Raw genomic sequence first — 27,893 nt, forward strand, 5'->3', positions numbered from 1 at the left:
TCACGAATTTAAGGCACAGTCAGGATGAGTGCTGTGGTCCACACACTTTAAGAGCTTCACTGGTCTATGGAAAGAAAATAATATTTAATATTTATAAATAATATAACTTTTAAATAACTTTCATTCATCATTCATGATATGCCTGCAAAGTCCTAGAGATATAGGGTCTCTGCCCTCAAAGAATTAACAAACTATTTTTTTTAAATATTAGCCAGCATTTGTTTTATTTTTTTATCATTATATAATTTATCAAGTGTTTACTATAAGTCAGTCACTGTGAAAACTATTCTATCATATCATCCTCCAATAGAAATTCCAAGGACCTAAGTGACAAGAAGTTGTGCTATTTAAGACTTAAAATGTGATTTATCTTTTGCTGCTCTAGCCAGCAGTTATTGAGCACTATGTACCAAGAAATCAGATTACATGTTTTACGTAGATGATGTCATTTAATCCTCACAACCACCAAATGATATTGGTACTATTTCTATCTCCAATTTACAGTTGAGAAAGCTGACCAAAGTAACTTGCCCAAGTTTTCACAGTAGTGAGTTATACAGCTGAACCTGAACTTTGCAGGCTGACTCCAGAGCCTGAGCTTGTAACCACTTCTGTATGCATTTATGACTTTGGAAAAACCTCTTGCTAAGTACTTTGGGCAGAAGATTGGACTTGAAACATGTGGGCGATGGCTGAAGCTTAGGCTTCAGCAAAGACAGCTAACATTGCACTGCACAGCAGAGGGAGATGTGAAGTTCCAGAGCAGCAGGATGGAAGGGAAAGAAGCAATAAACAGAGGAGTTGGGTAACAGAGGAGCATGGGGAATAGGTAGGAGGCAGGCAAAGACAGGATCTCTGTGGCACAGTGACTGCGGGGCACTTTGGAAGAACAAAGTTACGCTGTTCACTCTGGCATGCTATGTGATCTCATCCTGGACTCACTTACTCTTCAGTAAAGTCTACTCTGCACATATATATTTTATGAGAGATGTTTGTTGTTGGTTTATGCCCAAAAAAGGCACTGAGTTTCACTGAGCCTCACTACAGTGCTAGCAGAAACCAACCAGGAGGTAAGGGAGGCTATGAAAAGCTAAGGCCTGCCAAAATTGGCAAGAATCTTGGGAGAACATGGGACAGAAGGCAAGGCCTTTTGAGGAGCAGGGGGTTCTCACTTACATTTGGGTTGGAGTTTGATTTGTTAACCTGTTTGATTTGTTCACTTCCCCATGTTATATCTTTTGTTACATCCTCTCTGCTCTCCGGGAGCAATGCCAAAAAACCCCAGCCCAACACAGAAAGAGCCTGTGGGCAATAAAGAAATGGGAGTTGGGGAACTGAGAAAGGCCTGGAAGGGAGCAGTCCTGAGGCCAGCTGAGGTGGGCACAGCATTGGAGAGGAAGGAAAGCAGGCTGAGACCCAGGACAGCTGGGAGGGGGAAGGAGACCCTGGGCTCTGGCCTGGCTACCGCAACTTGGCCTGATGACTTTACAAAATCACAGTTAGGTAGTAAAGATAAGTTCTAGAGGTCTACAGTAGTGCTAGGCATCTATAATTAACAATAATTTATAGTATGTTTTCAAATGGCTAGAAAAGAGGAGCTCAAATGCTCTCATTTACAAAGAAATGATGGATGGTGGATATGTTAATTACCCTGATTTGATCATCACACATTGCATACATGTGTTGAAATATAATTCTCTGCCCCCTAAAGAGAAAAAAAAAAAAAAAAAAAAAACCTTGCCTCTGTCACTGAAAGGTGACCTTAGCCACCTTATTTAAACTCTCTGACTCATCTATAAAAAGGGTATTTACTTACCAATTAAAAGGGAATATTTATATGAAGCATAGAGACAGACAAAACTAATCAATGACCTTACAAATCTGGAGAGTGGTTACTGTGGGGGAGAGGGCTAGTGACCAAATGGGAGGTCAAGGGGAGGCTCTGGAGCACTGGTCATGTTCTGTTCCTTGATCTGAGTGCTGGTTGCACGTATACACTGACTTGTGAACATTCACCCAAATGTACACTTATGGTTTGCACATTTTCTCTATGTAAGAAAATGGTATTTGCTTTGTTTTGTTTTTAAAGAGTGGTCATAAGCAACACCTAACTTTTGAGTTTCCTGAGAGCCATCGCAGTAATACATGAGCAAAATGATACGGGTAACAGAACAGCTTGGAGGGCCCCCTTCTCTCAGGGAGGCATGGAGTGGGAGGGAGGGGGCCACCCCTGCAGGGGTCTTTGCTCAGCTGGGAGAATTATCCAGCCCATGAAGCCTTTGGGAAGGCAGAGAGCGGCAGAGCCGGCAGGATGATCACAGACATTGGGTAAGAAGACTACTGATGTGATTTCCACTCTGCCACGTGCGTAAATGTTCAAGAGAGCCACTGAGTCCTTGCAATGTTGGACGCCAGCCCCACGAGGAGCCAGCAGGCCCCATGGATTTAGCAGCTGAGGCAGACGGAGGCAAGAGGCAGGAATTCTGAGTCCAGGGGAGGGCTTACAACAACCCCAGGATTTGAGCCAAGCTTTTCTAAATTTGCAAAAAGCAGGTTGGCCCTCAAATTAATATCCGAGCATTAGTATATAAAGAGCCTGGCCCATAATGTGCTCGCTCCATAAATGGTAGCTATTATTATTTTCCTATTGGTATACAGTCAAGATGTATCTGCAAATGTCTGAAACAAACTCCCAACTTAGCACCTGTCATGGACAACTGTCCCACAGGGATCCAAAGACACACAGGCACCACAGTCCCTGTTCTCTGGTTACTCTCCATACAGTCAGCAAGGTGCGGAGAACACTAGACGTGGGCAAATGGTAAAGTGCTGTTCTGTATGTTCTTTAACCACTGTGAAAATGGACTCTGGACAGAAGTGTGTGGGGTCCAGGCAGAACCATGGCCAGAAGGCACTCCCTGCCCCACCCCCAGAGGCAGCCTGGAAGACACAAGCCGTGGCCTTTGGAACTCACACCCAGCAAAACCCTTTCAGTAGCCCAGCCCCTCCTAAATCACCACTCCCCTTTGAGAATGCACATTGACTACGTATACCACCTACAGGTAATCATTAATACAGCTGTGCTGAAACCCCATTTTCTCCAGTCTGTCTTCCAGGACTTTCACACTGCCCTCTCCACAGGATTCCCTAAAACATAAAAACAAGATAAAAACATAAATAAATGAAAGGAGAAGAAGAGGAGTAGGAAAAGGAAGTTGTTTCTGGGTTAACTAAAACTTCTTTTGACCACATGCTCACCAGTATTCCTCTCTCAGGGGGAATAGGGGAATGTTTCTGGTCCAAAAAGTGCTGCTTTGCAGAACCATCACAGCCTACAGACCGAGGCCCAGAGCTGGCCCCCTCTGGCCATCCCATCAACCTGGCGCCCCAGTCCAGTTTGACACTAGCATCAAGGACTCGGACTAGTGCCTAGTGGTAGAAGAAAGCTTAAAAGGTAAGAAGCAGCTGACAGCATCTGTCACTGAGGCCATCCCTGTATCCCGAGACTGGGAGCTGCCCCCCAGTGCTTCTGCCTCAGCTGAGCCACAGTCCAAAAAACCTGGGTTCTGGGTACTGTGGCCCAGGGCCCCACTCCTCAGGCCAGTGCCTGTACCTAGAGGCCTTCTATGGCAGCCCTGGGCCTCCCAGTCCTCAGGTCTCTGGGGGACCCATGGACTCTCAGTTACATGCCAACAATGGAGGTTTCTACCCTGAGAAACTCTTCACTACATCCTTACAGATCACAGCCCCTACACCTACCCCGGGCCCAGCCCCTCCCTCTGCACTGCTCTATGGGGTAGCTCTCAAGGGTCAGTTTCTGGATTTCTCGGCACTGCGAGGACAGAGCTGGGGAAGCTGCCTTCTGGAGGAGTTTTCTACCCTCTGCCTCACTTTCTGTTCTTTCCAGCTTTCTACCCCAGCCCTTACCCGACCCACCCTTGCTGCAGGCACAGCAGTATCTGCCATCCCCTTTGGATTTTTGTTCTATTCCTCTGCAGCCTGGTGGCTAATGAGGCTTCCTCTGTTCAGGGGCCCCTGGCCAGCAGATGCTTCTAGACTCACAGCTGCCTGTGGTGAACTTCGGCTCCCTGCCACCAGCGCCGCCTCCTGCCCCCTCCCCACTTTCTCTGTTACCTGTGGGCCCCGCTCTGCACCCCCACATCTGGCTGTGCAGCCCCCACCTACTCCTGCCACTCGGGTGCTGTCTTTACCTGCCAGGCCCTTGTCCCCTAGCTTGGGGCAAGCAGACCTGCACCCAGTGGAACTAAAGCCATTCCAGGATTAATAAAACTGAGCAGCAACTTTGGGAGACCTAGGACATCATGTGCTTCCTCAACTGGAAGGTCCTTCTCTGGCCTCAATTCCCATCTCAAGGCCCCACCTTCCACCTACAGCAGAGTCTTCCACACCCAGCCCATGGACCTCTGCCAGGAGGCCTCCCCACCAGATGCCCTGCACCAATGCCAAAGCCCTGGGAGATGACAGGGCCAGCTTCTTGAGAAGGGGCTTCCCCGGCAGAGGAACCTGGGTTCCAAGGGGACAAGGAGCCTGGGTTGCCCCCTTCCTACTGAGGGAGTTCCCCTTGCCTCTCCTCCACCAGGGCTTGGATGTAGATTATAAATATATGACGGATGGGGAGAGGGATGGGTGGGGAAGGGTTTTGGGGCTGCGGCCTCGCTTCCCGTCCTCCCCCTTCTCCTGGTCCCCTATCCTTGTGGCCCTTTGTTTAAAAGGAATAATAAAAGGATTTTTTTTTTTAAAAAGTGCTGCCTCGGGTCAACCTGCTGCTCCCAGGAGAGGATGTGTGATGACCCCACAACGGTTCTGAGGCTGTGCTGGCCACACACCCTGGGAGGGACAAGCCTGGTGCATGCAGCACGTGCGTGGTGTCCACCACCACACGCAGCATGCATCCATGATGTGCCCCAGGCACTTGGTATAGTGCTAACTGCCAACCTGTTCAAACTACGGTGTATTTACTTTAAGCTTGAAATAGCAACATAGGAGGAATAAGTTCTGGTGTTCTATTGCATAGTAAGGTGACTATGGTTAACTGTTAAGTTTTGTAAATTACGTGATAGGTAGAGGCAAGGCTTTTGAATGTTTTTGCCACACAGAAATGATAAATGCATGAGGTAATTAACCTAAGCCGATTATTATGCAACATATGTATGTATCAAAACATCACATTGTATCTCATGAGTACGTACAATTACATTGTGTCAACTAAGATTTTTTTTTAAAAGTAACGAAAACATACAAATTTAAAAATATGGTATTAGAAAATACAAATAAAAGAAAAAAGTACCTCAAATCTCACATCCCTAGAGATAATTGCTCCTAACATTTTGGTTTATATTGTTCTAGACTTTTTAGATACATTTATTCCTGAGAGACTTTTTAAATAAAACAATGGGACTCTGCTATCCAATGTTTATTGTATTCGGCTTTAGCCCATGTCAGTGTACATATATACGCCTCTCCACTAGTATTTTTAATTGCTGCATGGTCTCCCTTACATAAACACATCATAACTCTTATAAGCAGTCCCCTCCCAATGAAGACCTAGGTTGATTCTTATATTTCAATGCTACTTACACTACGACAAACCTTGCTGAAACTTCATTTTCATACATGTTCTTAATTATTTGTTTCCTTGGCATACATTCTGAAAGTAGGTTTTCTGGTACTGAAGTTTTGAATCCATTTTAAGGCTCTTCATATGCACTGTCAACTTGCACCGTACAGTATGGGTGCCTGTTTCCCACACTCACTAACAGTGATGCTCGCCCTCCTGGTGGTCACTATTAAGAAGGGAGGATTTATAAAGAAAGAGGTACGTACAACTCTGCCAGCTGTGGCTAGTAGGTGTGGTGTTCACATCGCAGGCAAGGCCCTGCCTAAGTTTACAGCGAATAGGAAGGTAAACAGCCTCCCCACCATAAAATTAATAGAGAGAGAGTAGTCAGGGAGGAAATGAGCCACGAGAGGAATTTTCACTGTGGAATTCCAGGCATTACAGGAAAAAAGAGGGCAAAGTGTTGAACAATGTCATTTTTTAGAAGCTTGCCAAAATCTGGGATGATGCTCTTCTCTGGGCCAGGCTTACTACCTAGGGTTTTTTTTAAGTAAGCAGTGACATGGTGGCTTCAGGACACCTAGACACAGACATCGGTCAGTGTGGATTATTTTACTGTTCCTTTGAACAAAGACAGCTGAAGTCATACTAACTAAACACACTCAGGTATTAGTCACATTGTTTTTAGCTCTCTCCCTATGAGTTCTGTTTTCTTTTTAAATAAATGTTATTGCGTATATTTGAGGTTTACAACATGATGTTATGCGATATACATAAATAGTATAATGTTACTATGGTAGAACAGATCAAAATAATCTATCATCTCACAGAGTTACATTTTTGTGTGAAAAGAGCAGCTAAAATCTACTTATTTAACAATAATCCCTAATACAATACAATTTTATTCACTATGTGTTTTCTCTAAAATTTGAGCAGTTCAACGCCCCCCACTTTCTTAGCTTGTGACCAAAAACTCCACTCTATGGCTTAAATGTGCAACCAGGTGTTCTGACCCCTTTTGTAACCTCTCCTGCAGCAGAAATGAGGGGCTGAGATGACATGGAATTGCAATTTCCTTATCCCATTATAGGTAGGTTCCAAGGACAAGCTTTCTCTGATAAATACATTAAAACAACAAGCAACCATAACTTCTAGACAAAGAGCAACTTCTCACAAAAATAAGAAAAATCATACACTGTTAAGTATAATTTGTATTCTGAAAAGGGAGAAGAAGATCTTGATATAACTTAGGTAATTAAGTAGTTTGCAAATTTATTGCCTTCTATTACCCAAGGGACAGGAAAAAGTATTACCCATTACATGGTGACTCTTAGAGGGTCCTGGGGATTGAAAACGGAATTTGCTGAGATTCTCCCGGAGCACACTTTTAGTGGCACATCCACTTATCGCAGGTGCCAATACTTTCCTCTGTGTAGCATCAACACTATGAAGAACAGGCCACCAGCGGGCCTCTTCAGCTCCAACATGGCTACCCAGCTTTAAATGTAGGCTTGTTGGCTTGTCTCTGAAACAAATGGGGTTTACTTTTTATCTTGTGTTTGTGCCAGCAGAGCCCTTCATTGCTGAGAAGGATGAGTTCAAACTTGCATTTATATATAAACTCATGTGTTTTCCCAGAGAAGACAAGCTTCCTTGGCTAGTTATCCAAGACCCAGTTGTGGAGCTGGTGGTCCTCTGAGAATAACGCCTTCGTCTCAGAAAAAACGCCTGGGTTGCTTCCAAAAACCCCTAGTGAGGGCTTTTTGGCTTCAATTGACTAGAGTGGGAAACTGGCTTTGACCCTCACAAATATATAAGGAACTCGCTTATCCAAAGCTGCCCAAGTCACTCAGAAAGGAACACTATTTTCCCTGGCTGAGAGGAACATCTTGGATAAAGGAAGTTTTCTCTCTGGGTTTGGGAATGGCAGAATGGAATGCATTTCCAGAAAGTCAAGCCTTTGTATTTTTCTACTAACCGCAATAGAAACAGAGAAGGTTGTCATTCCCACAAAACTGAAAATGTAAAATGAACTCGATCATATCATAGTCAAGAAAAGCATGCTTGCACAATTACCATCATCAACAGTGCCGTAACTTACACTCTGGGTCCCCCGATTTCATGCATAACCCAGATCTCAATTCGTGTGATTTTATCCTTCTGCAAGTATGGAATTTCAAAATCTGCAAAAAAGCTGAGAAACAGGGGAGGATATTTCTTAAAGTCCTAAAGCAATACGATACTTTTCTCATTTCAGTTGTTAGCTGATTTACACATTACTTATTTTATAAAGCTTTAAGCGTTTTGTTTTTGTTTTTGTTTGTTTGTTTTTAACATTTAGGTTACTTATTTCATTCAGCAGCTGCTAATGTCTTAACTATATAGACATGGCTCTGATCGCCAGTTCATTCAACTATTTGCTTTAACTAAATTTACAGAAGCAAGCATTAGATGGGGGATTAGGACAATTCTCTTTAGCCTCCATTCAGAACAACTACATAAACATTTCGGAATCCTCGTTGGTGCTGTCCTTACCCTTTGATGGGATAGGCTCCTGTTGGTTCTGAACCATTCAACATGACTTGGATCACCCCAGAACTATCCTTCGCATACTGCAAGAAGAAACAAGTATTTGGAACAAACTAAGACATGTCATTTTTCTGCTATGAATTGAGTATTTTTTAAAATTGACAATCATCAATATTGGCAAAGACGCAATAAATTTGGTGTTTCATATGACTAGTAGAGATGCAAACTGGTTTATTTTGGGAAACAAATTGCTTTGAAATGCGGAAAACTCATATACTCAGTAATCCCATGTCTGAGAATCGACCCTATGAAGATGATAGGAAATACACAGCATCATATCAGCTGGAATAAACTAGGTTATGATTCCATAACAAACAGTTTCAAAACTGCAATGGTTTTAAACAGCAAAGATTTGTTTTATGCTCACACTATACATTTATCACAGGCCTATCATTGGGGTTTTGCTCCATATGCTCTCACTCTAAAGCCCTAGCTGATGAAGTCTGCACATCTGTAAAGTCATTGACTGTCAGGGAAGGAAGAAGGAGAAAGTGACAAGTCACACACCAGTACTTAAAGTCTTTCACGTAGAAGTCACACACACCACTCCCATTCACATCTCCTTGGCCAGTGTCAGTCACGTGTAAATAACTTCAAGAAACAGGGGAATGCAAACCACAAGCTCAGAACACAAGCCAGAAATATTTGTCGAACAGCACTAAGGACTACCACAAGCACTGTGCACAAAGGTGTGTAGCGCAGCATTGCTTGTCATAACAAAATATTGTAGCCAACCTCAAACACTCAACAACAAGGGAATGGTGAGTAAACCACAGTCCCTACATGACTGAACTATTAACCAGCCATTAGCAAAAGTCTACAGAGGTTTTGCAACGGCATAAGAAGTGTTTGCATCCAAAGCAAAATGCAAGATTATGTGAACAGAGCATGAGCTCTACTATGTTAAAAATAAATGGGCAGAAGTCTGGGAATTCCCAAGGGAGAGCTAGATCCAGAGAAATTCCCAAATCTCCAGTGCAGAATACTACCAGAGCATATAATTTCCTTCATAAAATGTTTATGCTAGAATGAAGGCAGGGCTGGGGGTGAACTATGAAGCACTGAGATATACATGGCTGGGTTTCCTCTCTAGCAAAGGGATGCCCAATGCCAGCTGTTCCAAAACACAATACATTCCATGTGGTCCATGCCTTTGATTGCTTCCAAACAGTGCTAACAGTCATTGTTCAATCCTCAAATGCCAAAGCCTGGTGACCACTGTGCTAAAGGGGTTGCCTTTAGGAGGCAGGAATGTGGGTGATTAATTTCCTCATTTATATTTTCTGTAATTTGCCATTCTCTGTCATGAGCAGCTATTATATTAACAATATGAAAAACATTAATTTAAAAACTAAACTCTGGAACCTTAGCAAAGTTTCTCACCCTCTCTGTACCTCATTTTTCCTATCTGTAAAACAAGGGTGATAAGAGTCTCTACCTCATTGGATTGTTGTAAAGATGAAAACATTTAAATTAGTAACTATTAACATTGATTGAATACTTATCTGCTAAGGTTCCAACCCTCTCCTCATCACTATACTATACAACTTCCCTTCATACTTTGGCCCAGCATATTCTAAGGACTCAAAAACTGTGGGTTCTGGGCCGGCCCGGTGGCGCACTCAGTAGAGTGCGGCGCTTGGGAGTGTGGCGGCGCTCCCGCCGAGGGTTCGGATCCCATATACAGATCGGTTCCGCTCACTGGTTGAGCGTGGTGCGGGCGTGACACCGAGGGTTGTGATCCCATTGCCGGTCGCGGTACGGGTGCGACACTGAGGGTTGCGATCGCATTACCGGTCACAAAAAAAGACAAAAAACTGTGGGTTCTGGGCCGGCCCGGTGGCGCACTCAGTAGAGTGCGGCGCTTGGGAGTGTGGCGGCGCTCCCGCCGAGGGTTCGGATCCCATATACAGATCGGTTCCGCTCACTGGTTGAGCGTGGTGCGGGCGTGACACCGAGGGTTGTGATCCCATTGCCGGTCGCGGTACGGGTGCGACACTGAGGGTTGCGATCCCATTACCGGTCACAAAAAAAGACAAAAAACTGTGGGTTCTATTATTCGATCCCCATTACATGATTGGAGGAAGTACAAGACAGTGGTTTGGAGCACACACTTTGAAGTCCAGCAGATCTGCTGGTTAGAACATATGTTTCCTTTACATGTAAAGTTGACATCTCCTCTGAGTCACTGTTAGGGTTCCACTCTTAGGTGATGACACATCTGTAGCACCCCAATCCCCAATGAGAGGCTCTTGCAGTCACTGCAGTCTGCACTCAACATGAAATCTATGAGTAGTGAGAGAAAACGGTGCTTCCCCAGAGCAGGTGGGAGAGCACAGTAATAAACAGACTGCCTTTTGCCTAGAGAGGACCCTCCACTTACATCCATACTGCAGCCATGGGAGAGAGTTTGACCAGTGTCTCTTTCACCTTGACTAAAAGTGAACCCAGTGGAGACCTGGGGATCCAGAGTAGATGATAGGATGAAGAGACATGGATAGTCCTGAATGGGGGTCGGTGGTGGTGGGTAGAAGTACCCTGACATACGCCTGCTTCCTGGTCAATATAATTAGCATTAATAGTCTACAGCTTTTTGCCAGGCACTGAGTTAAGAACTTAACCCTCTTTATTTCTAATCCTGGTAACAGAGAATGTCAGCTGTAATCACTGGCATATTATAGCTACTGATAGCTGTCATCAACTGTGGTGACAATATTCTCTGAGAAAGCAACCTCCCCTAAGGAGACCATTTCTTTGTCTCCAGCTTACCATCAGTATATTATCACCTCCTCTCTCATTAATATTAATGTTGTGGACATTTCTGATCCCTATCTAGATCTCAGGTGTCCCAAGGTCTTCCATAAAGCAGAGGCTACCCCATTTTACACAGCAGTCAAATCATACTGATTCTATGTACTGTTTGAAACAACAAACTGTACTCCACAAATATGTACAAATAAATATTAAAAATAAATAGATAAATAAAACAATGATAGCACAGCGATGGTAGAACTAAGACACTAAACTTGATTACTTCAATTCTGTCATTCCACGGGACCATGTAGAATTTTTATTTGTGTATAAATTTCTAAAACAGTGAAACAATGCAAACTGCAAGGTGTACCATTTTTGTTTGGAGGTGCAAATTTTAGCTCACACAAACTATTTTACTGAATTTGAATATTTTTAATACGAAAATTAATTCTTTTTAAATTGCTGCTTGTTTTTAAATGAAATAATCAAGAAAACAGAAGTTGTAAAGTTATAATTTGTTATTGCGACAGATAAGTATCATTCCTCTCTTTTTTCAATATATACATTAATATAATTATACACTATCAACCCATGACTTTTTAAATTTTGTACTATGATTTTATTTATTTACTTATCTTACTGACATGATTATACCTATATATATGAAGCTTAATAAAAGAAATATTTTACTGAAAAAAAACACACTGGTTTGAAATACTAAGAACAAGCATGACATAATAGAGATAATACGACTATTTAATATTCCCATCTATAGCTAACATTTACCAAATGCCAGGCACTGCAATAAGCATTTTATCTCCTTAAATCCTCACAACTTTATCAAGCAGAGAACGAACTGGGATATTGTTAAAGTGGAAAGTGAGGCTCAGAGAAATTAAGTACCAGGGTTTCAATTTCTGAACTTCTCTGATCTTTGTTCATGGGTCCCATGCATGCTCAGCCACTCAGCCATCCATCCCAGGATTACCTGCATGGATGCCCTTTTCCAAAAGGAATCCACAGGATTGTTTTCACAGTCTTCTGATGTAGGGCAGGATTGGTAATCAGGTCCTAAGAGGAAAATGAACAAACACATTTCATTTCAATGATTATATCAGGGAGAAATTAATTTAAAATATTTGCTGACTCCACAAAATATATTTAGCCTGCATTCTGCACAATGTGCACCAGTTTAACATTAACAGTTCTACCCACCCAATCCACAAGAAGCCTAGTGAGTGACCACCTAATTCATGGTACAAAGACATTTGTCATTATGCTCGGCATGAATGGGAGGAAGGCGAAGAACTGAGCAGGTGGCTAGTAAGTGAGCCTAGCTGACCACTGAGTATCAGCATGTTAGCTGGGTTATTTCCTTACTAGAGCCTTAGTAAAGTGATTTTTTAAAAGCCCACAAACAAACAAACAAAAAAACACTTTGCTTTATTGGACGAAGCACCTCCTTCAAAAATACAATTGTTAGTCCTTGTCTTAGAAGTAAATACAAGAAAAATAGACCAAGAAAGTGATAGCCCTTAGCCAGAAAAGAGGAATTTTACATCATTTAAAAATATATAAAATGCTAAAATGTATTAAATTAAGAATTTTTTAAGAATAGACTTTAGCAGATCTATGGGATCTGGGATGTGTTCACCATTTACTCTACAAAGAAAGGAGAATATGCTAATTGACAAGTTGTTCCGGAAAGTATCCCAAACAGGGCAAAATGTGTACCACCTAAGGAAGTGCTGTATTACAGGGGCAGTGCAAATTTGGTAATTTGTAATTGTTTTTCTTTTTATTGGAACAAAGTTGATTGTACATATCTGTACGGTACAGAGTTGAACATCAACACCAACATGCAATATGTGATGCTCACATCAGAATAATTATTATATTCAATAATATACACTATCTTTGCTAATCATGGCCCTTTACCCATTCCTTTCTCCCCCGTCCCTTCCCGCTTCTAGAGACCCCATTTGTCCTTTTGAAAGTTCAGTGTATTATTGGGAATGTGTCTTTCTTTCTCTTATTTATATATTTATAATTTTAAATCCCACTAATGAGCGAGAACACACAGTATTTCTCTTTCTGTGCCTGGCTTTTTTCACTTAATATGATTTTCTCTAAGTTCATCCATGTTACTGCGAAAGGCTATATTTCATTCTTTTATATAACTGAGTAATTAATATCCCATTGTGTGTATATACCACATTTTCCTTATCCAGTCATCTGATGATGGACATTTAAGTTGGTTCCAACTCATGGCTATTGTAAATAGAGCTGCAATAAGCATGGGGTGCAAGTATCCCTTCAACATGAAGCTTTCTGTTCCTCTGGTATTACCCAGCAGTGGAATTGTTGGATTGTATGGCAGTTCTATCTGAAGTTGTTTAAGGAATCTCCATACTGTTTTCCAGAGTGGCTGCACCAATTTACAGTCCCACCAACAGTGTAGGAGGGTTCCCTTTTCTCCAAATCCTTGCCAGCATTTGTTATTCTCTGTCTTTTTGATGATAGCCATTCTGGGGTGAGATGTTATCTTAATGTGGTTTTGATTTGCATTTCCCTGATACAGAGTGATGTTGAGCATTTTTTCATGTGTCTGTTGGCTGTTTGCATATCTTCCCTTGAGAAATGCCTACTCAGTTCCTTTGCCCATTTCTTAATTGGGTTATTTGTTTTTTTGCTCTTAAGTTGTTTGAGTTCCTTTTATATTCTGGATATTAATTTTGTCAGAAGCATAGTTTGCAAATATTTTCTCTCACTCTGTAGGTTGTCTTTTTGCTCTGTTAATTGTTTCTTTTGCTGTGCAGAAGCTCTGTAGTTTGATATTATACCATTTGTTTATTTTTTCTTTTGTTGCCTGTGCTTTGGGGGTCATATTCATAAAATCTTTGCCCAGTCCTACTTCCTGAAGTGTTCCCCCTGCATTTTCTCTTAGGAACTTTATACTTCCCGGTCTTATATTTAAGTCTTTAATCCATTTTGAGTTGATTTTGGTGTATGGTGAGAGGTGCAGTCTAGTTTCATTCTTCTACACATGAATATCCAGTTTTCCCAGCACCATTTATTGAAGAGGCAGTCTTTTCCCAAATGTATGTTCTTGTTGCCTTTGCTGAAGATCATTTAGCTGTAGGTTTGTGGATTGATTTCTGGGTTCTCTATTCTGTTCCATTGGTGTAAGTGTCTGTTTTTATGCCAGTACTGTGCTGTTTTGGTAACTATAGCTTTGTAGTATAGTTTGAAGGTAATATTATGCCTCCAGCTTTATTTACTTATTTATTTATTTATTTATTGCTCAAAATTGCTGTGAGGGTTAATTCTAGGTGTCAACTTGATTAGATGAAGGAATGCTGAGAAACCTGGAAAAGCTATCTTTATAGGTATGTCCATGAGGGTGTTTCCAGCAGAGATTAGTATGAGAGTCCAAGTGGCGTGGGTGGAAAAGACCCACCCTCAGTGTAAGTGGGAACCATCCAATCCTCTGGGGGTCCAGAGAGAACAAAAGATAGAGAGGAAAGAGATGAAGTTCTCTCTTAACCTGCTGGAGCTGGGACATACTCTTCTCTCCTGTCCATGGACATCAGAGCTTGAGACTCTTTAGCTTTGGGGTTCCAGAACTTACACCAAGGACACCATCAGCTTCCCTGGTTTTGAGGCCTTTGGACTTGAACTGAGCCATGCTACTGGCACCCATTTTATAGACGGTCTATTGTGGGCCTTTTCTTCATATTTACATGAGCTAATTCCCCTAATAAATCCTTCTCATATAATATAATATATCCTATTGATTCTGTCTCTCTGTAGAACCATGACTAATACAATTGCCATGGCTATTTGGGGTCTTTTGTTGTTCCCTATGAACATTAGGGTTGTTTTTTCTATTTCTATGAAGATGTCATCAGTATTTTGATGGGAATTGCATTGAATCTGTAGATTGCTTTGGGAAGTATGGACATTTTCACAATGTTGATTCTTCTAAGCCATGGGCAAGGAATGTCTTTCCATCTTTTTGTGTCCTCTTTAATTTCTTTCAACAGTGATTTGCAGTTTTCATTGTAGAGATTTTTCACCTCCTTGGTTAAGTTGATTCCCATGTATTTTATTTTGTGTGTGTGACTATTGTAAATGGGCTTGCTTCCTTGGTTTCTTTTTCTGCTAATTCATTGTTGGAGGATAAAATGCTACCAATTTTTGTGTGTGGATTTTGTATGCTGCAACTTTACTAAAGTCATTTATCAACTCTAAGAGGTTTTTTTTTTGGTAGAGATTTTGGACTATTCTATATACAGTATCATGCCATCTGCAACAGAGACAATTTGACTTCATCTTTTCCAATCTGGATGCGCTTTATTTCTTTGTCTTGCCTGATTGCTCTGGCTAGCACTTCCAGTGCTATGTTGAGTAGGAGTGGTGAGAGTGGTCATCCTTGTCTCATTCCCATTCTCAAGGGAAAAGCTTAGAGCTTTTCCCCATTCAGGATGATATTGGCAGAGGGTTTGTAGTATTTGGCTTTTATTATGTTGAAATACCTTCCTTCTATACCTAATTTGCTGAAAGTCTTTATCATGCAGGGGTGTTGAATTTTGTCAAATGCTTTTTCTGCATCTATTGAGATAATTATGTGGTTTTTGTCCTTAATTTTGTTCATCTGGTACATAACATTTATTGATTTGCATATGTTGGGCCAGCCAGTGGCTCACACGGGAGAGTATTGTACTGATTTGCATATGTTGAACCATCCTTGCATCCCTGGGATGAATCCCACTTGATCATGGTGTATAATTTTTTTTGATGTGTTGCTGTATTCTGTTTGCTAATATTTTGTTGAGGAGTTTTGCATCTATGTTCATCAAAGATATTGGCCTGTAGTGTTGTTTTTTTGTAGAATCTTTGTCTGGCTTTGGTATCAAGGTGATACTGGCCTCATAGAATGAGTTGGGGAGAATGGCCTCTGTTTCAATTTTGGGGAATAGTTTGAAAATAATTGGTATTGATTCTTCTTTAAATGTTTGATAGAATTCAGCAGTAAAGCCATCTGGTCCTGGGCTTTTCTTTGTTGGAAGATTTCTGATTACTGCTTCAATCTTTTTGCTTGTTATTGGTCTGTTTGATTTTCTATTTCTTCTTGGTTTAGTCTTGGTAGTTTGTAGTGTCCAGAAATGTATCCATTTCCTCCAGGTTTTCAAATTTGTTGGTGTATAGTTGTTCATCATAGTCTCTAATGATTGTAATTTTGTGGTAATGGTTGTTATGTCTCCTTTTTCATCTCTAAATTTTGTTATTTGGGTCTTTTCTTTTTTTAGTTAGTCAGTGATGGAGTTTGGACGTGTTGTCCCCTCCAAAACTCATGTGGAAATTTGATCTCCAATGTGACAGTGTTGGAAACTGATTGAGTCATGGGGATGGATCCCTCACGAATGGATTAATGCTCTCCCTGGGGGAGGGGGGACTAATGAGTGAGTTCTTCCTCTATTAGTTCCCGCAAGAGCTCATTCCTTAAAAAGACCCTGGCACCTTCTCTCTCTCTCTTGCTTCTCTCTCTTGCTTCCTCTCTCCATGTGATCTGCTTGTACCTGCCGGTTGCCTGCCACTTTCTGCCATGAGCAGAAGTAGCCTGAGGCCCATGCCAAATGCAGCTGTCCCAGAATCGTAAGCCAAATAAACCTCTTTCCTTTATAAATTACCCAGTCTCAGGTATTTCTGTTATAGCAACACAAACCGGACTAAAACAGTCAGTCTGGCTAATTGTTTGTTTATTTTTTTTATTTATTCTTGAAAAACCAATATTTTTGTTTGATCTTTTATATTGTGTTTTGGGTTTCTATTTCATTTAGTTCTGCTCTGATCTTAATTATTCCTTTCCATCTACTATGTTTGGGATTGGATTGTTCTGGCTTTTCTAATTCTTTGGGTTGTAGTGTTAGGTTGTTAATTTAAAAACTTTTTAATCTTTTGATGTAAGCATTTAATGAAATAAACTTCCCTCCTAGAACTGCTTTTGCAGCATCCCATATGTTTTGGTATGATGTTTCAATATTTTCATTAGTTTTGAGAATTTTTTTGCTTTCCTGTTTAATTTTTTCTTGAACCCATGTATCATTTGGAGCATGTTGTTTAATCTCCATATATTTGTATGGTTTCCAAAGTTTCACTTGTTGTTGATTTCTAATGTTAATCTATTGTGGCCTGAAAAGATACTTGAAATGATTTCAATTTTTAAAAGTTTGTTAAGGCTTGAGTTGTGACCTAGCATATTGTCTATCCTGGAGAATGTTCCATGAACTGGTGAGAAGTATGATTATCTTATAGTTGTTGGATAAAATGTTCTGTAGATATCTGCCAAGTCCAATTGGTCTAAAGTGTGCTTTAAATCCTCTGTTTCCGTATCAATTTGTTGACTATATGACCTGTCCAATTTTGAAAGAGGGGTACTTAGGTCCCTTACTATTATAGCATTGGATCTATCTCTGCCTTAAGTCTAATAGTGTTTGCTTTATATATCTGAATGCTCCAATATTGGGTACATATATATTTATGATTGTTATGTCTTCTTGCTGGATAGATCCCTTTATCATTATATAGTGGCCTTCTTTTTCTCTTTTTATAGTTTTTGGTTTAAAGTCTATCTTATCTGATATAGGAATAGCTACTCCTGCTCATTTTTGATTTCCATTTGTGTGGTAAATGTTTTTCCATCCCTTCATTCTTAGTCTGTGTGTATCTTTCTAGGTGAGGTGTGTGTCTCTTGTAAATAGCATATAGTAGAGTCTAGCTTTTTAATCCAATTAGCTGTGTATGTCTTGTGAGTGGGGGATGTAATCCATTTACATTTATTGTTGTTACTGAAAAGTATTGTGTTGCTTCTGGCATTTTATCAATTTTCATTTGGATGCTTTGAATATCTCATGTTTCTTTCTTCTCATTTTATTGTGTTTTTCTTTTTGATGGTTTTGGTTTTACGAAGTTGTGAGATACAGTTTCTTTCTGTTTCTCAATTGCACTTTTGTTCTTTCTTGTGTATTCATGGAAGTGATTATTGTTTTTTGGATTCCAGATGCAGGCTCTCTTGAGGATTTTTTGTAGGTCTGGTCGTGTGGTGGTAAACTCCCATAGTTTTTCTTTGTCTGGGAAATACATTATTTCTCCTACATTTTGGAATGATAGCTTCACAGGATATAGTGTTCTTGGCTCGATTTATTTTTTCTTTCAGTAATTGAATATATCACCCCATTCTCTTCTTGCTTTTAGAATTTCTGTTGAGAAGTCTGCTGTTAGTCTGATGGGGACTCCTTTATATGTGACTTGACACTTTTCTCTTGCTGTTTTTAGGATTCCGTCTTTGTCTTTGAGTTTGAACAGTTTGACTACAATGTGTCCTGGAGAGGACCTTTCTGGATTGAAGCTGCTTGCAGATCTTTGAGCATCTTGAATCTGGAAGTCCATGTCTGTCTCTATACCCGGGAAGTTTTCTGATATTATTTCATTGAATACGTTCTCGATGCCTTTTCCTTTCTCTTCACCTTCAGGAATATCCATGATTCAGATGTTTGTACCCTTAAGGTTATCTGCTATCTCACTTAGATTATCTTCATTTTTTTAAATTCTTTTTTCTTTTTTATCTGCCTGAGTTATTTAGAAGATATTGTCTTCAGGATCAGTACTTCTATTTTCTGCTTGCTATATCCTGTTGCTTAAACTTTCAATTGTGTTTTTTGTTTTGTTGAATGATTCCATTAGTTACATGAGTTTTGCTACATTCTTTTTTAAAGTATTATTACCTTTGTAGATTTCCTCCTTCACATCCTGGGTAGTTTTGCTCAGTTCATTGTGTCATCTAACTGCATCTTCTTGTGTTGTAGTCTGTTTTGTGTTGCTATAACAGAGATATCTGAGACTGGGTAATTTATAAAGGAAAGAGGTTTATTTGGCTTACGATTCTGGGACAGCTGCATCTGGCATGGGCCTCAAGCTATTTCTACTCGTGGTGGAAAGTGGCAGGCAGCTGGCGGGTACAAGCAGATCACATGGCGAGAGGAAGCAAGAGAGAGGAAGCAAGAGAGAGAGAGAGGAGGTGCCAGGGTCCTATAAACAACAAGCTCTCGCGAGAACTAATAGAGGGAGAACTCACTTATTACGTCCTCCTCCCCAGGGAGAGCATTAATCCATTCATAAAGGATCCACCCCCATGACTCAATAAGTTTCCAACACTGCCACATTGGAGATCCAATTTCCACATGAGTTTTGGTGGGGACAGCACATCCAAACTCCATCATCTTGTATCTCATTGAGTTTCCTAAAGATTTTACACAGAATTCCTTCTCAGTCATTTCAAGTGTTTCCTATTCTATGGGGTATGGCTCTTGAGGGTCATGATATTCCTTTGGTGGACTCATATTTTCTTGTTTTTTCATACTTTTTAGTATCTTTATGTTGATGTTTAGTCATCTGGAAGAGCTGTTCTATCTTCTATTACTCTCTTTCCCTGGACTCTGCTGGTGGCCCTCTTTGTGTCAACTCAGATGAGTGGTTGGTTGGCTGCTATGGCTTCTTCTGTGGTAGCAGGTCACCCTCATGGTGGCAGTGGTTGTGGTGGTGGTTTTGGAGGGTTGCCTGCATTGCAGAAGTGGCTCCAGTGGTGGCAGGCTGCTTGCACAATGATTGTGGCTCTCTGGCAGTGCTGGTGGTGGCAGTGACTGCAGCAGTGATGGTTGCACTACCTGCCTGCTTGTCTGTAGTGACCTCCACAGTGCCAGTTGCAGCTACAGTGACTGCAGCAACAGCTGGGTTAACTCACGGAGGTGGCAGTTGCACTGGTGGCTGTAATTGCTTCCCTTGAGTTTGCAGTGTCCACAGCAGTAGAGGGGTTACCTTGTGAGGGTGGCAGCAGCACTGGCAACTGCAACTATCTCCTTTGAGTTTGCTGTGTCTGCAATGACAGTGGGGTTATCTTGTGGGGGCAGCAGTGGTGCCAGAGGCTGCACCTGTCTCCCTCCCTTCTGTGATGTTCACAATGGAAGCGGGGGAAGTGGGGTTACCTTGTGGGGTGACAGTGGTACTTTTAGCTGCAACAGCCTGTGATGCTTCTGTGGTATCTGCGGCAGTAGGGGGGTTATGTCAATGGGGCAGCAGCACCTCTGGTGGTTGGAACTGCCTCACTCTCATCTGTGGTGTCCTAGGTGGCACTGGAGTTACTTTGTGGTGACAACAGCAGCAGCAATGGCTGCAACCGCCCCACTCTTGTCTGCAGTGGCCCTGGTGGCTGCAAGGCCAATTCGCTGCAGGGCAGCAGCAGGGGTCTGCCACTTTCTTACTTACTCCCTCAGTGGTCCTGGCAGCTGCAGGGGTAAGTTGCTGCAGAAGCAGTGGTTCTAGAAATTGCAACTGCCTCACTCACTCCCTCTAGGGCTTTGCAGCTGCAGGGTTAATTTACAGTGGAATCAGCAATGCTGGGGTCTGCCACTTCCTCACTCACTCCCTCAGACCCAGCCGATCCTACTGGTGTGAGGGCTGTGGCAGCAGCAACCACACTGCACACAACTATAGTAGAGGACCCGCGAGAGGCTGAGCTGGCTGTTGAGGCTGCTTGGGTGGGGGTCCTGCACGTGGTTGGTCTGGCTGGTGCAGGGGTGTAGACAGCCACTAGCAAAGGCTGCTGCACTTCAGGAGGCTGTGGCAGGGAACTCCCACATGAAAGGCTGACAGGTGTGCAGTGTGGGCAGGGATCCTGTGCATGTCTGGCCTGGTCAGAGCTGTAGTGGGTTTGGGTGGTTCCCAGCAACAGTAATGGCTGGAGCCATGCTGCAGGCAACAGCGGTGGCGGGATGGAGTGGAACTCAGTGGGAAGCAGGAGGGTGATGGTTCCGGTTCCTGACAATGTCACTGGTGAGTGCAGGGCTGGTAATGAAGGGACTGTTCTGTCTTCCTCTGTGGGAGAAACATGTCCTAGGTTTCTCTAGTCTGCCTTCTTTCCACAATCTCCGTAATTTGCAATGTTTTTAAGGAGTGGTTGTCCAAGACAATGTTCATTAGGTAAGAGAACACCATTACATAATCATTACTTAAGAGTGTGATAATTAATTCTTTGAATTAAACACTCCGGATCTGAAACTATTTCAAGATACAACCTCTGCAGGCCAATGTCCTAATTTTTCAGATGTCTGTAAGGCTCAGAGAGGGTCCACGGATGGTATGTGACACAGAGGACTGGAATTTAAATCTCCAGCTTCCTAGTGCTCCTTCTGCCATTTCTGACAGCCAGGGCTTAAGGTGGCATTAGTCCCAAGAGTAAATTCTGTATTTGCCTATTTTATACTTTCTCGGTTTTAGACTGTGAACAACTGGTGACTATTATTATCATTTACTTACTTGAAGAATTCTTTTCTTTAAAAATATTTTATTCTCACAAGTAATATATCTAAATTAAAAAAAAAAAAGTAAATATGGAATAAGAAAAAAATAGCCTGATTTCATATTTCCAGCAAGAGCTGCTGATCATGGTTTGGGTTTGCTATCTTCTTGACTTTTTCCTATGTGCATATTTTCATAGATGTATCATGTGTATATTTTTTATTTGAATGGCATCATATCAATCACAGTGCTCTGTAACATGATTTTTCACTTAAATATATGTCACAAATATCCTTATGGTTCAATAAATACAAAATCCCACTATCATTGTTGGTGGCCCCTCAGGATTCCATGATATAAACATACTATTATTTACCTGACCCAAACTGCTGGACTTTACTTCTTTCTTAAACAAAGAAAGTAGCAGGGGGAAGGGGATACCCTTGTGGTTTTCTGGGAAACTCTTCTGTCCTTCACACTTTTTCCAGAACACCCCTCCCCTATTTCCCTACCACCTGCAGGATAATCAAACTGAGGCTTTCCGGTCACTGGCTATTGGAAGAACAGCCACATACATTTGACCTGTACCCTACAATGGTTCCCATTTCACTCACAGTGAAAGCCAGAGTCCTCACAATGTCCTGGGACATTTGGCCCTCCCTTATTCCTCTAGCCTCATAGCCCACTACTTTTCTCTTCGCCCATTGCCCTCCTTTAAATATTCTTTAAATATGACAAACACACTCCCACCTCAGGACCTTTGCACCTGCCATTTCTCCATGTAGGAAATGCTCTTTCTCATCTCTTTCAGGTCTTTGCTCAGATATCAGCTTCTCAGTGAGACTTTTCCTGGGCACTATGTAAAATTCCAACACCTTCCTTCTCCCCACCCCCAGCCCCTCAGAATTTTGTATCCTCTTTCCTTGTTTGGTTTTTCTCCATAGCCTTTGTAACCTTAGGGCAGACTATATATTTTACTTGACTGTTTATTGTCTTTTCTCCGTCCTCTATAATGTAAGGATGGGGTATTATTTTCCTGTTTTATTCTCTGCTGTGTTCCTAGTAACTAGGAGAGGAGGGTCTGGTACATAGTAGGCACTCTATGAATTTTAGTTGGATGAATAAATGAATGGAAGAGAAATAAACAGAACTGATATTAGGTAAACTTTTTAAAAAAATTTGGTGGCTGCCAGTTTGGAAATCAAAACCCTTGATATTGGTGTTATCAGCACCACACTCTAACCAATTGAGCTAACCAGCCATCCCTTACTAAGTTAATGCTTAAAGTGATTCTGATACCCAGGGAGGAAGAATCTTCAGTCTTCATGAGGAGAACATTCTCCTACCTCATTTCCTTGCTGGCCTCCCTTCTCAAGCTTCCCTGATGCCCTGGTCGAGACTGGTGTCTCATTCTGCTACTCCTTAGTACCCAGTATTTCCTGCATCAAAGCGCACATCACTCCAATAAATGCCCCCCATGGAGTTATAAGCTCCCTAAAGATAGGAACTGCTGTATCGTCAGCTTCTAACACCAAAGTTGGATGGATGAGGAGTTTTCAGTACCATTAGGCCAGCTCTTGTGACTCTAATTTTTCTTGTGATTTTAATCTCAAAATATCTGCTGATGGCCTGGAGTGGCATTTAAGAGCACAGGTTTCAGAATCCCTCAGAACAGGGCTGAATCCTGACAATAGCAGTTCCAGACATTTAACATCTCTAGGCCTCAGTTTCCCACTCTGGAAAATGAGGATTGTAAGTCTGAATTGTGCAGGGTTTGAAGCACGGGCTCTGAAGTCAGACTGTCTAATTCTGCTGCTTACTAGCGATGCACCCCCAAGCAAGTTTCTTAACCTTGCTGTGCCTCAGTTTCCTCATTTGTCAGAATAGAAATTATTATAGGATCCCATGGGACTGTTGTGGGGATTAAATGAGTTAATACATGTAAAGTGCTTAGACTGGTACCCAGCAAAAGATAAATGCTCCCTACTATTATTATTAATTATTATTATTACCACCTACCTCAGAGGATTTTAAGGGGATCACAGAAGATAGATGCATGTGAAAGCATTTAGCACAAATGGTAAATGCATAGTAAATAGGAGCTCTCACTTTTCTTGTGATTTGTGCAGGAGTCTTACCGGAGGCATTATTCTGTCGACACCAGCTCATTAAATCTCCAATCCTGCCGTACAGAACATCACCCAGGGCCATAAAGCGACGGGCATTCTCTGCATAGCTACTAACAAGGAGTTGGTTATTTTCCCAGAACAGGGACTAGGGAAACACAAGAAAAAATGAAAATAAAAATAAAATCAAAACAGATTTCTCAGGCACAACATCATCAAGACAAGCAAGGTAACCCGTTTCTCATTCAACTCTGACTTGCTGCACAACAACTGAATTCTTTTTCTTTGTCTTTATGTACCCACTGGAAGGGTGCTACCATTTTTCCCCCCTTTATTCCAAGGGGATCATGCAAATGTTAATAAAATATTTTCCTAGAAGTATAATACACACACACACACACACACACACACACACACACACACACGTGGTAAGATCCCTGCATTAAAAAAGACCAAGGGAACTAGGTTCAAATCCTGCCTTGCTGTGGATTGGTTGAATTATGTTCCCCAAATTTCATATATTAGAAGCTTAATCCCCATTGTAACTATTTAGGATGGGAAATCCTATTATGGTAATTGAAAGGTGGAGCCTTGAAGAGACGATTAGATTGTAGGACCGTGCAGTAGTGAATGTATTAAAAAGTGGTGGTCAGGGGCATGGTTCTGAGGGCTTTAAAAGAAAAGAGGAGAGTCTGTCATCCTTTCTTTTCTCTCTCTGCTTCCACCATGCAGTGTGAGACCCCTGGGTCACTGTCACCACCACCAAGACCCTCACCAGATGTATTCCCTGGAGTTTGGACTTCCTAGTCTCTGAAATTATAAGGAAATAAATTTTGTTTTCCTTATAAAATACCAGTTCCGTGTATTTTGTTATGAGCAACAGAAACAGACTAATACATGCCTGTCACACACTGAATGTGTGATCTCCTAGCTTCCCAGTTTCTACATCTGGTAAATGGGGAACATGAGCCCTCTCTCCACCACAGCTGTGGTTAATATGATATGCAATCACAAAAAACACTTTCTAAAGTGTAAAGTGCCTCAAAAACACACCATTTTATATTATACTTCATAGTTTTCACTATAGTATTTTTACATAACAATAATATAAATAACAATTTCACTTATTAGCCCATCTGATCCTCAATAGTCTAATCAGCCTATATTTTGACCAGAAGGTCCCCAAGAGCAGCGGCTGTTTTTCACTGTTACATCCTTAAACTTTAGTGTGATGCCTGGCGCACAGAAGAAGCCCAGTAAGTTGAGGTGAGTTTATCAACTAGCACCAAATCTATGTGAAAGAAGAACAAAAATTATGTTTTTCCTTTTTACTGACAGGGAGGCAGCAAGTTTCAAAATACAACATATACTTAAAAATCATGTTTTTAGTATGTTATATCTTTAAACCTCACAGTTTTATTTACCTGCCTTTACAAGTAACACACAATGGAAAAATCAGGTTAAGAATGATTGTCAAAAAAATAAAAACGATATCTAACTTTTTAAAACTCAAGGTACTGTGCTAACCAAGAATTTCATATGGATTTTCTCGTTTATTTTATTTTATTAGTCCTTAGAGTGCAGACAGAATATAGACATGTGGTTTTCTAAAAGAAAGTGGTACTGAATAAATATAAATATAATCTTTTTTTTTAAAAATTATTACTTTATTACAAATATTCATGAGATACAAAGCTGATTGTCACCCCTCGTTCCCATGATATGAGGGCCAGGTTCATACTGGGGGCATACCCATTACCAGAAATAACTTTTGTACCCCATGTACCCACCCAATTTTCCTCAAAACTCCCTACCCCTTCCCCTCTCTCCCTGACTCCAATTTGTAGCCCTAGGAATGTTCCCTCCCTCTGTTGGATCATGACACTACGGTGGTCTTTCTTTCCTGCCTTCCTTTCTCTCTTAGGTCCCACATATGAGTGAGCACATGTGGTATTTATCCCTCTGTGCTTTCCTTGTTTCACTCAACATAAGTTTCTCCAGGTTCATCCATGTTGTTGCAAATGAGAGTATTTCATTCTTTTTTATGGCAGAGTAGTTAGTATTCCATGGTGTACATATACCACAGTTTCCTTATCCAATCATCTATTGATGGACATTTACTTTGGTTCCATATCTTGGCTATTGTAAGCAGAGCTTCAATAAACATGGGAGTGCAGGTATCTATTCGACATGATGATTTCCCTTCCTCTGGATATATACCCAGAAGTGGGATTGCTGGATCATATGGAAGATCTATCTGTAGTTGTTTGAGAAACCTCCAAATTGTTTTCCAAAGTGGTTGTACTAATTTACAGTCCCACCAACAGTGCAGGAGTGTTCCCTTCTCTCCACATCCTCGCCAGAATTTGCTACTCACCATCTTTTTGATTATAGCCAGTCTAACTGGAGTGACGTGGTATCTCAATGTGGTTTCCCAGACAAACAAAAGTTGTGGGAGTTCACCACCACACAACCAGCCCTGCAAGAAATTCTCAAAGGAGTCATTCATCTGGAATCTGGATAAATATAATCTTAAAACCATAAAAAGAGAGATTTACCTCCTAGGAGGATACTGAGTTTGAGTGTTTTCTGAATTACTCAAGATGCAGGCCATTGGGCCAGTTAGGATGGAGGTTATTCAGAATTGGCCAGATGTGGAGGCCAAGTGTGAAAGATATAGTCATGTCCTGATGTCCTCGTGGTGGCTCCTGCACTGTCTTGCTGACTTGGGAGATTTCCTTCTGCACATAACTGAGCAGGAGACCCAGGATCACGGTTGGAGACAAAGCTCCTCTCCCACCAGAGAGCTTGGTATGCATGTTGTGAGCTTATTGATGTTTCAGTAACACTGCAGGATGCTGGGGGCAGCTAATCTCACACCTGGCCTGTGCACCATCTCTCTCTAGAGAGACAGAGAGTGAGATTTTACCAGAGATGGTTGTAGAGTTACCTTGTCTCTGGGAAGGGAGTGCCCGGAGAGGTTAATAAAAAGGTCATAGTCCGAGGGAAGTACAGAACAGGGATCCTTGTCCAGCCCCACTTTAAAGGCTTCCCAAATGGCTGTGCAGTTCTTGTCCCTGTGCAAAAGTGCAAGTTAAAACACATACACACACATATTATGATGTGATATAAAGTATTTCCCTTTCTCTAAAGGCTTTACAAACTATTTTGCCATATATTGTCTCTGCAGAACTAGGCATACAAAAAAGACAACAAATTGTCATGGTTCAGGCAATGGATTTAGAAATCTGGCATTGCAAGTGTCTCTCAGAAGGTGCAGCACAGATTTCTCAGGGCTAAGGAATGTAGGCTTGCCCCAGGCTCGCAGAGACAAGCTAGAAGGTGACAATTCCAATAAACTATGCAGCATCCCAGCTTCAGGTGCCCCTTCATGTAGACATGAGGATGGAGCCAGTCCAGCTGTCCAGGTCCATGTGAGGCTCAGGGACAAGGTTGGGGGTAGGGGGGAGGCAGGACTAGTGAAGTCAGGAGGGAACAGCACCCAGTGTTGGGAAAGGCTTCTCCGTCCTGGTAAGGCAGAGAGTATGCCCTCCGGTGCAGCCCTGCTCCTGAGGTCCACGCTGGCTTCCAGAAAACATTTCCCACCGTATTTGTAACTTTTTATTTCTCATGCTGGCTGTTGGGTAATGCTGTTTGTTATCCTCTGCTCTTTTTTAACTGCCTGAAATGTGTCACAATAAATACAACTGACGCTTAAGAAAGGGATATTAGGAAAACGGGAAAGAGTGAGCCCAACGAAGGAACAAAACTTAGTAAGAAGCACAATGCTGGCATGAAAGACCCAGACTTTACTTCTAGATTAGAGGGTGTGAAATCTGAATTCCCAAAGGACCTGGGCTCAAGGAATTCCAGCTGGAGACCACATTCTGGGATCTGAGGGATCCGGCTAAGCCTGCGCTGGCTGGCAGAGGGTTGTCATCCAAACTCACCTCTACTTAACCTCACCTTTAGACGGACCCCCGCCCCCTTCACACGCACACGCGCACGCACGCACGCGCACGCACCCCTCGCCTCTAGACCCCGCACAGTGCACCTGTCACCTGTAGATTGCCCACCCCTACGGCCCCTCTCACCTCTAAGTCCGCAGGCCCCCGCACAGACACACCTCTCACCTGCAGACCCTCTAATCCCCCCAGCCGCGGCGCTCACCGGGACTCGGGGCTCAGCAGCGTGATGTACTCCGCGCAGCGGCCCAGGACGATGCTCTGCAGGTGCGGGCTGGTGCCCTCCCCGCGCCACCGCGCGCCCGCAGCGCCCGTCGCCAGCAGCAGCAGCAGCAGCAGCAGCGGCAGCCACGACGGCGCGCACCCCCGGACCGCCATCGAGAGGACTGCGGTCCCTCCAGCGTCGTGCCTGCTCCGCGCGCTTCCCCTCCTCCTGCCAAGGCTGCCCCCTCGAGCCGAAGCGGGGCAGGACTCTCGCCCTAACGCCACCACCCGCGCTGTCATTCTGTCCTCCTTTCTTCTTCA

General features: G+C 42.2%; 1 protein-coding gene across 1 annotated transcript; it reads right to left on the minus strand.

The window, feature by feature from the left end:
• Nucleotides 1-27,746, minus strand: BST1 (bone marrow stromal cell antigen 1). The gene is made up of 8 exons (XM_008590978.1): nucleotides 27,574-27,746; nucleotides 26,354-26,480; nucleotides 23,416-23,551; nucleotides 11,910-11,992; nucleotides 8,114-8,190; nucleotides 7,680-7,772; nucleotides 3,061-3,147; nucleotides 1-64 (listed from the first exon to the last, which is right to left on the minus strand). The coding sequence occupies exons 1-8, from the start codon at nucleotides 27,744-27,746 to the stop codon at nucleotides 1-3; spliced, it is 840 nt and encodes a 279-aa protein (XP_008589200.1).
• Between the last annotated feature and the right edge of the window lie 147 nt (nucleotides 27,747-27,893).

This window comes from Galeopterus variegatus, unplaced genomic scaffold (genome assembly GCF_000696425.1).
Source record: "Galeopterus variegatus unplaced genomic scaffold, G_variegatus-3.0.2 Scaffold6528, whole genome shotgun sequence".
Classification (NCBI taxonomy): Eukaryota; Metazoa; Chordata; class Mammalia; order Dermoptera; family Cynocephalidae; genus Galeopterus; species Galeopterus variegatus.

Excerpts from the sequence above, each read along its gene's own strand:
- BST1 (XM_008590978.1), bottom strand. The coding sequence starts at position 27,746 with ATGGCGGTCCGGGGGTGCGCGCCGTCGTGGCTGCCGCTGCTGCTGCTG. Across the intron at positions 7,773-8,113 it reads GGAGCCTATCCCATCAAAGG|CTTTTTTGCAGATTTTGAAA; the intron begins GTAAGGACAGCA and ends CCTGTTTCTCAG. Across the intron at positions 3,148-7,679 it reads GAAATCGGGGGACCCAGAGT|GGAATCCTGTGGAGAGGGCA; the intron begins GTAAGTTACGGC and ends TTTATGTTTTAG.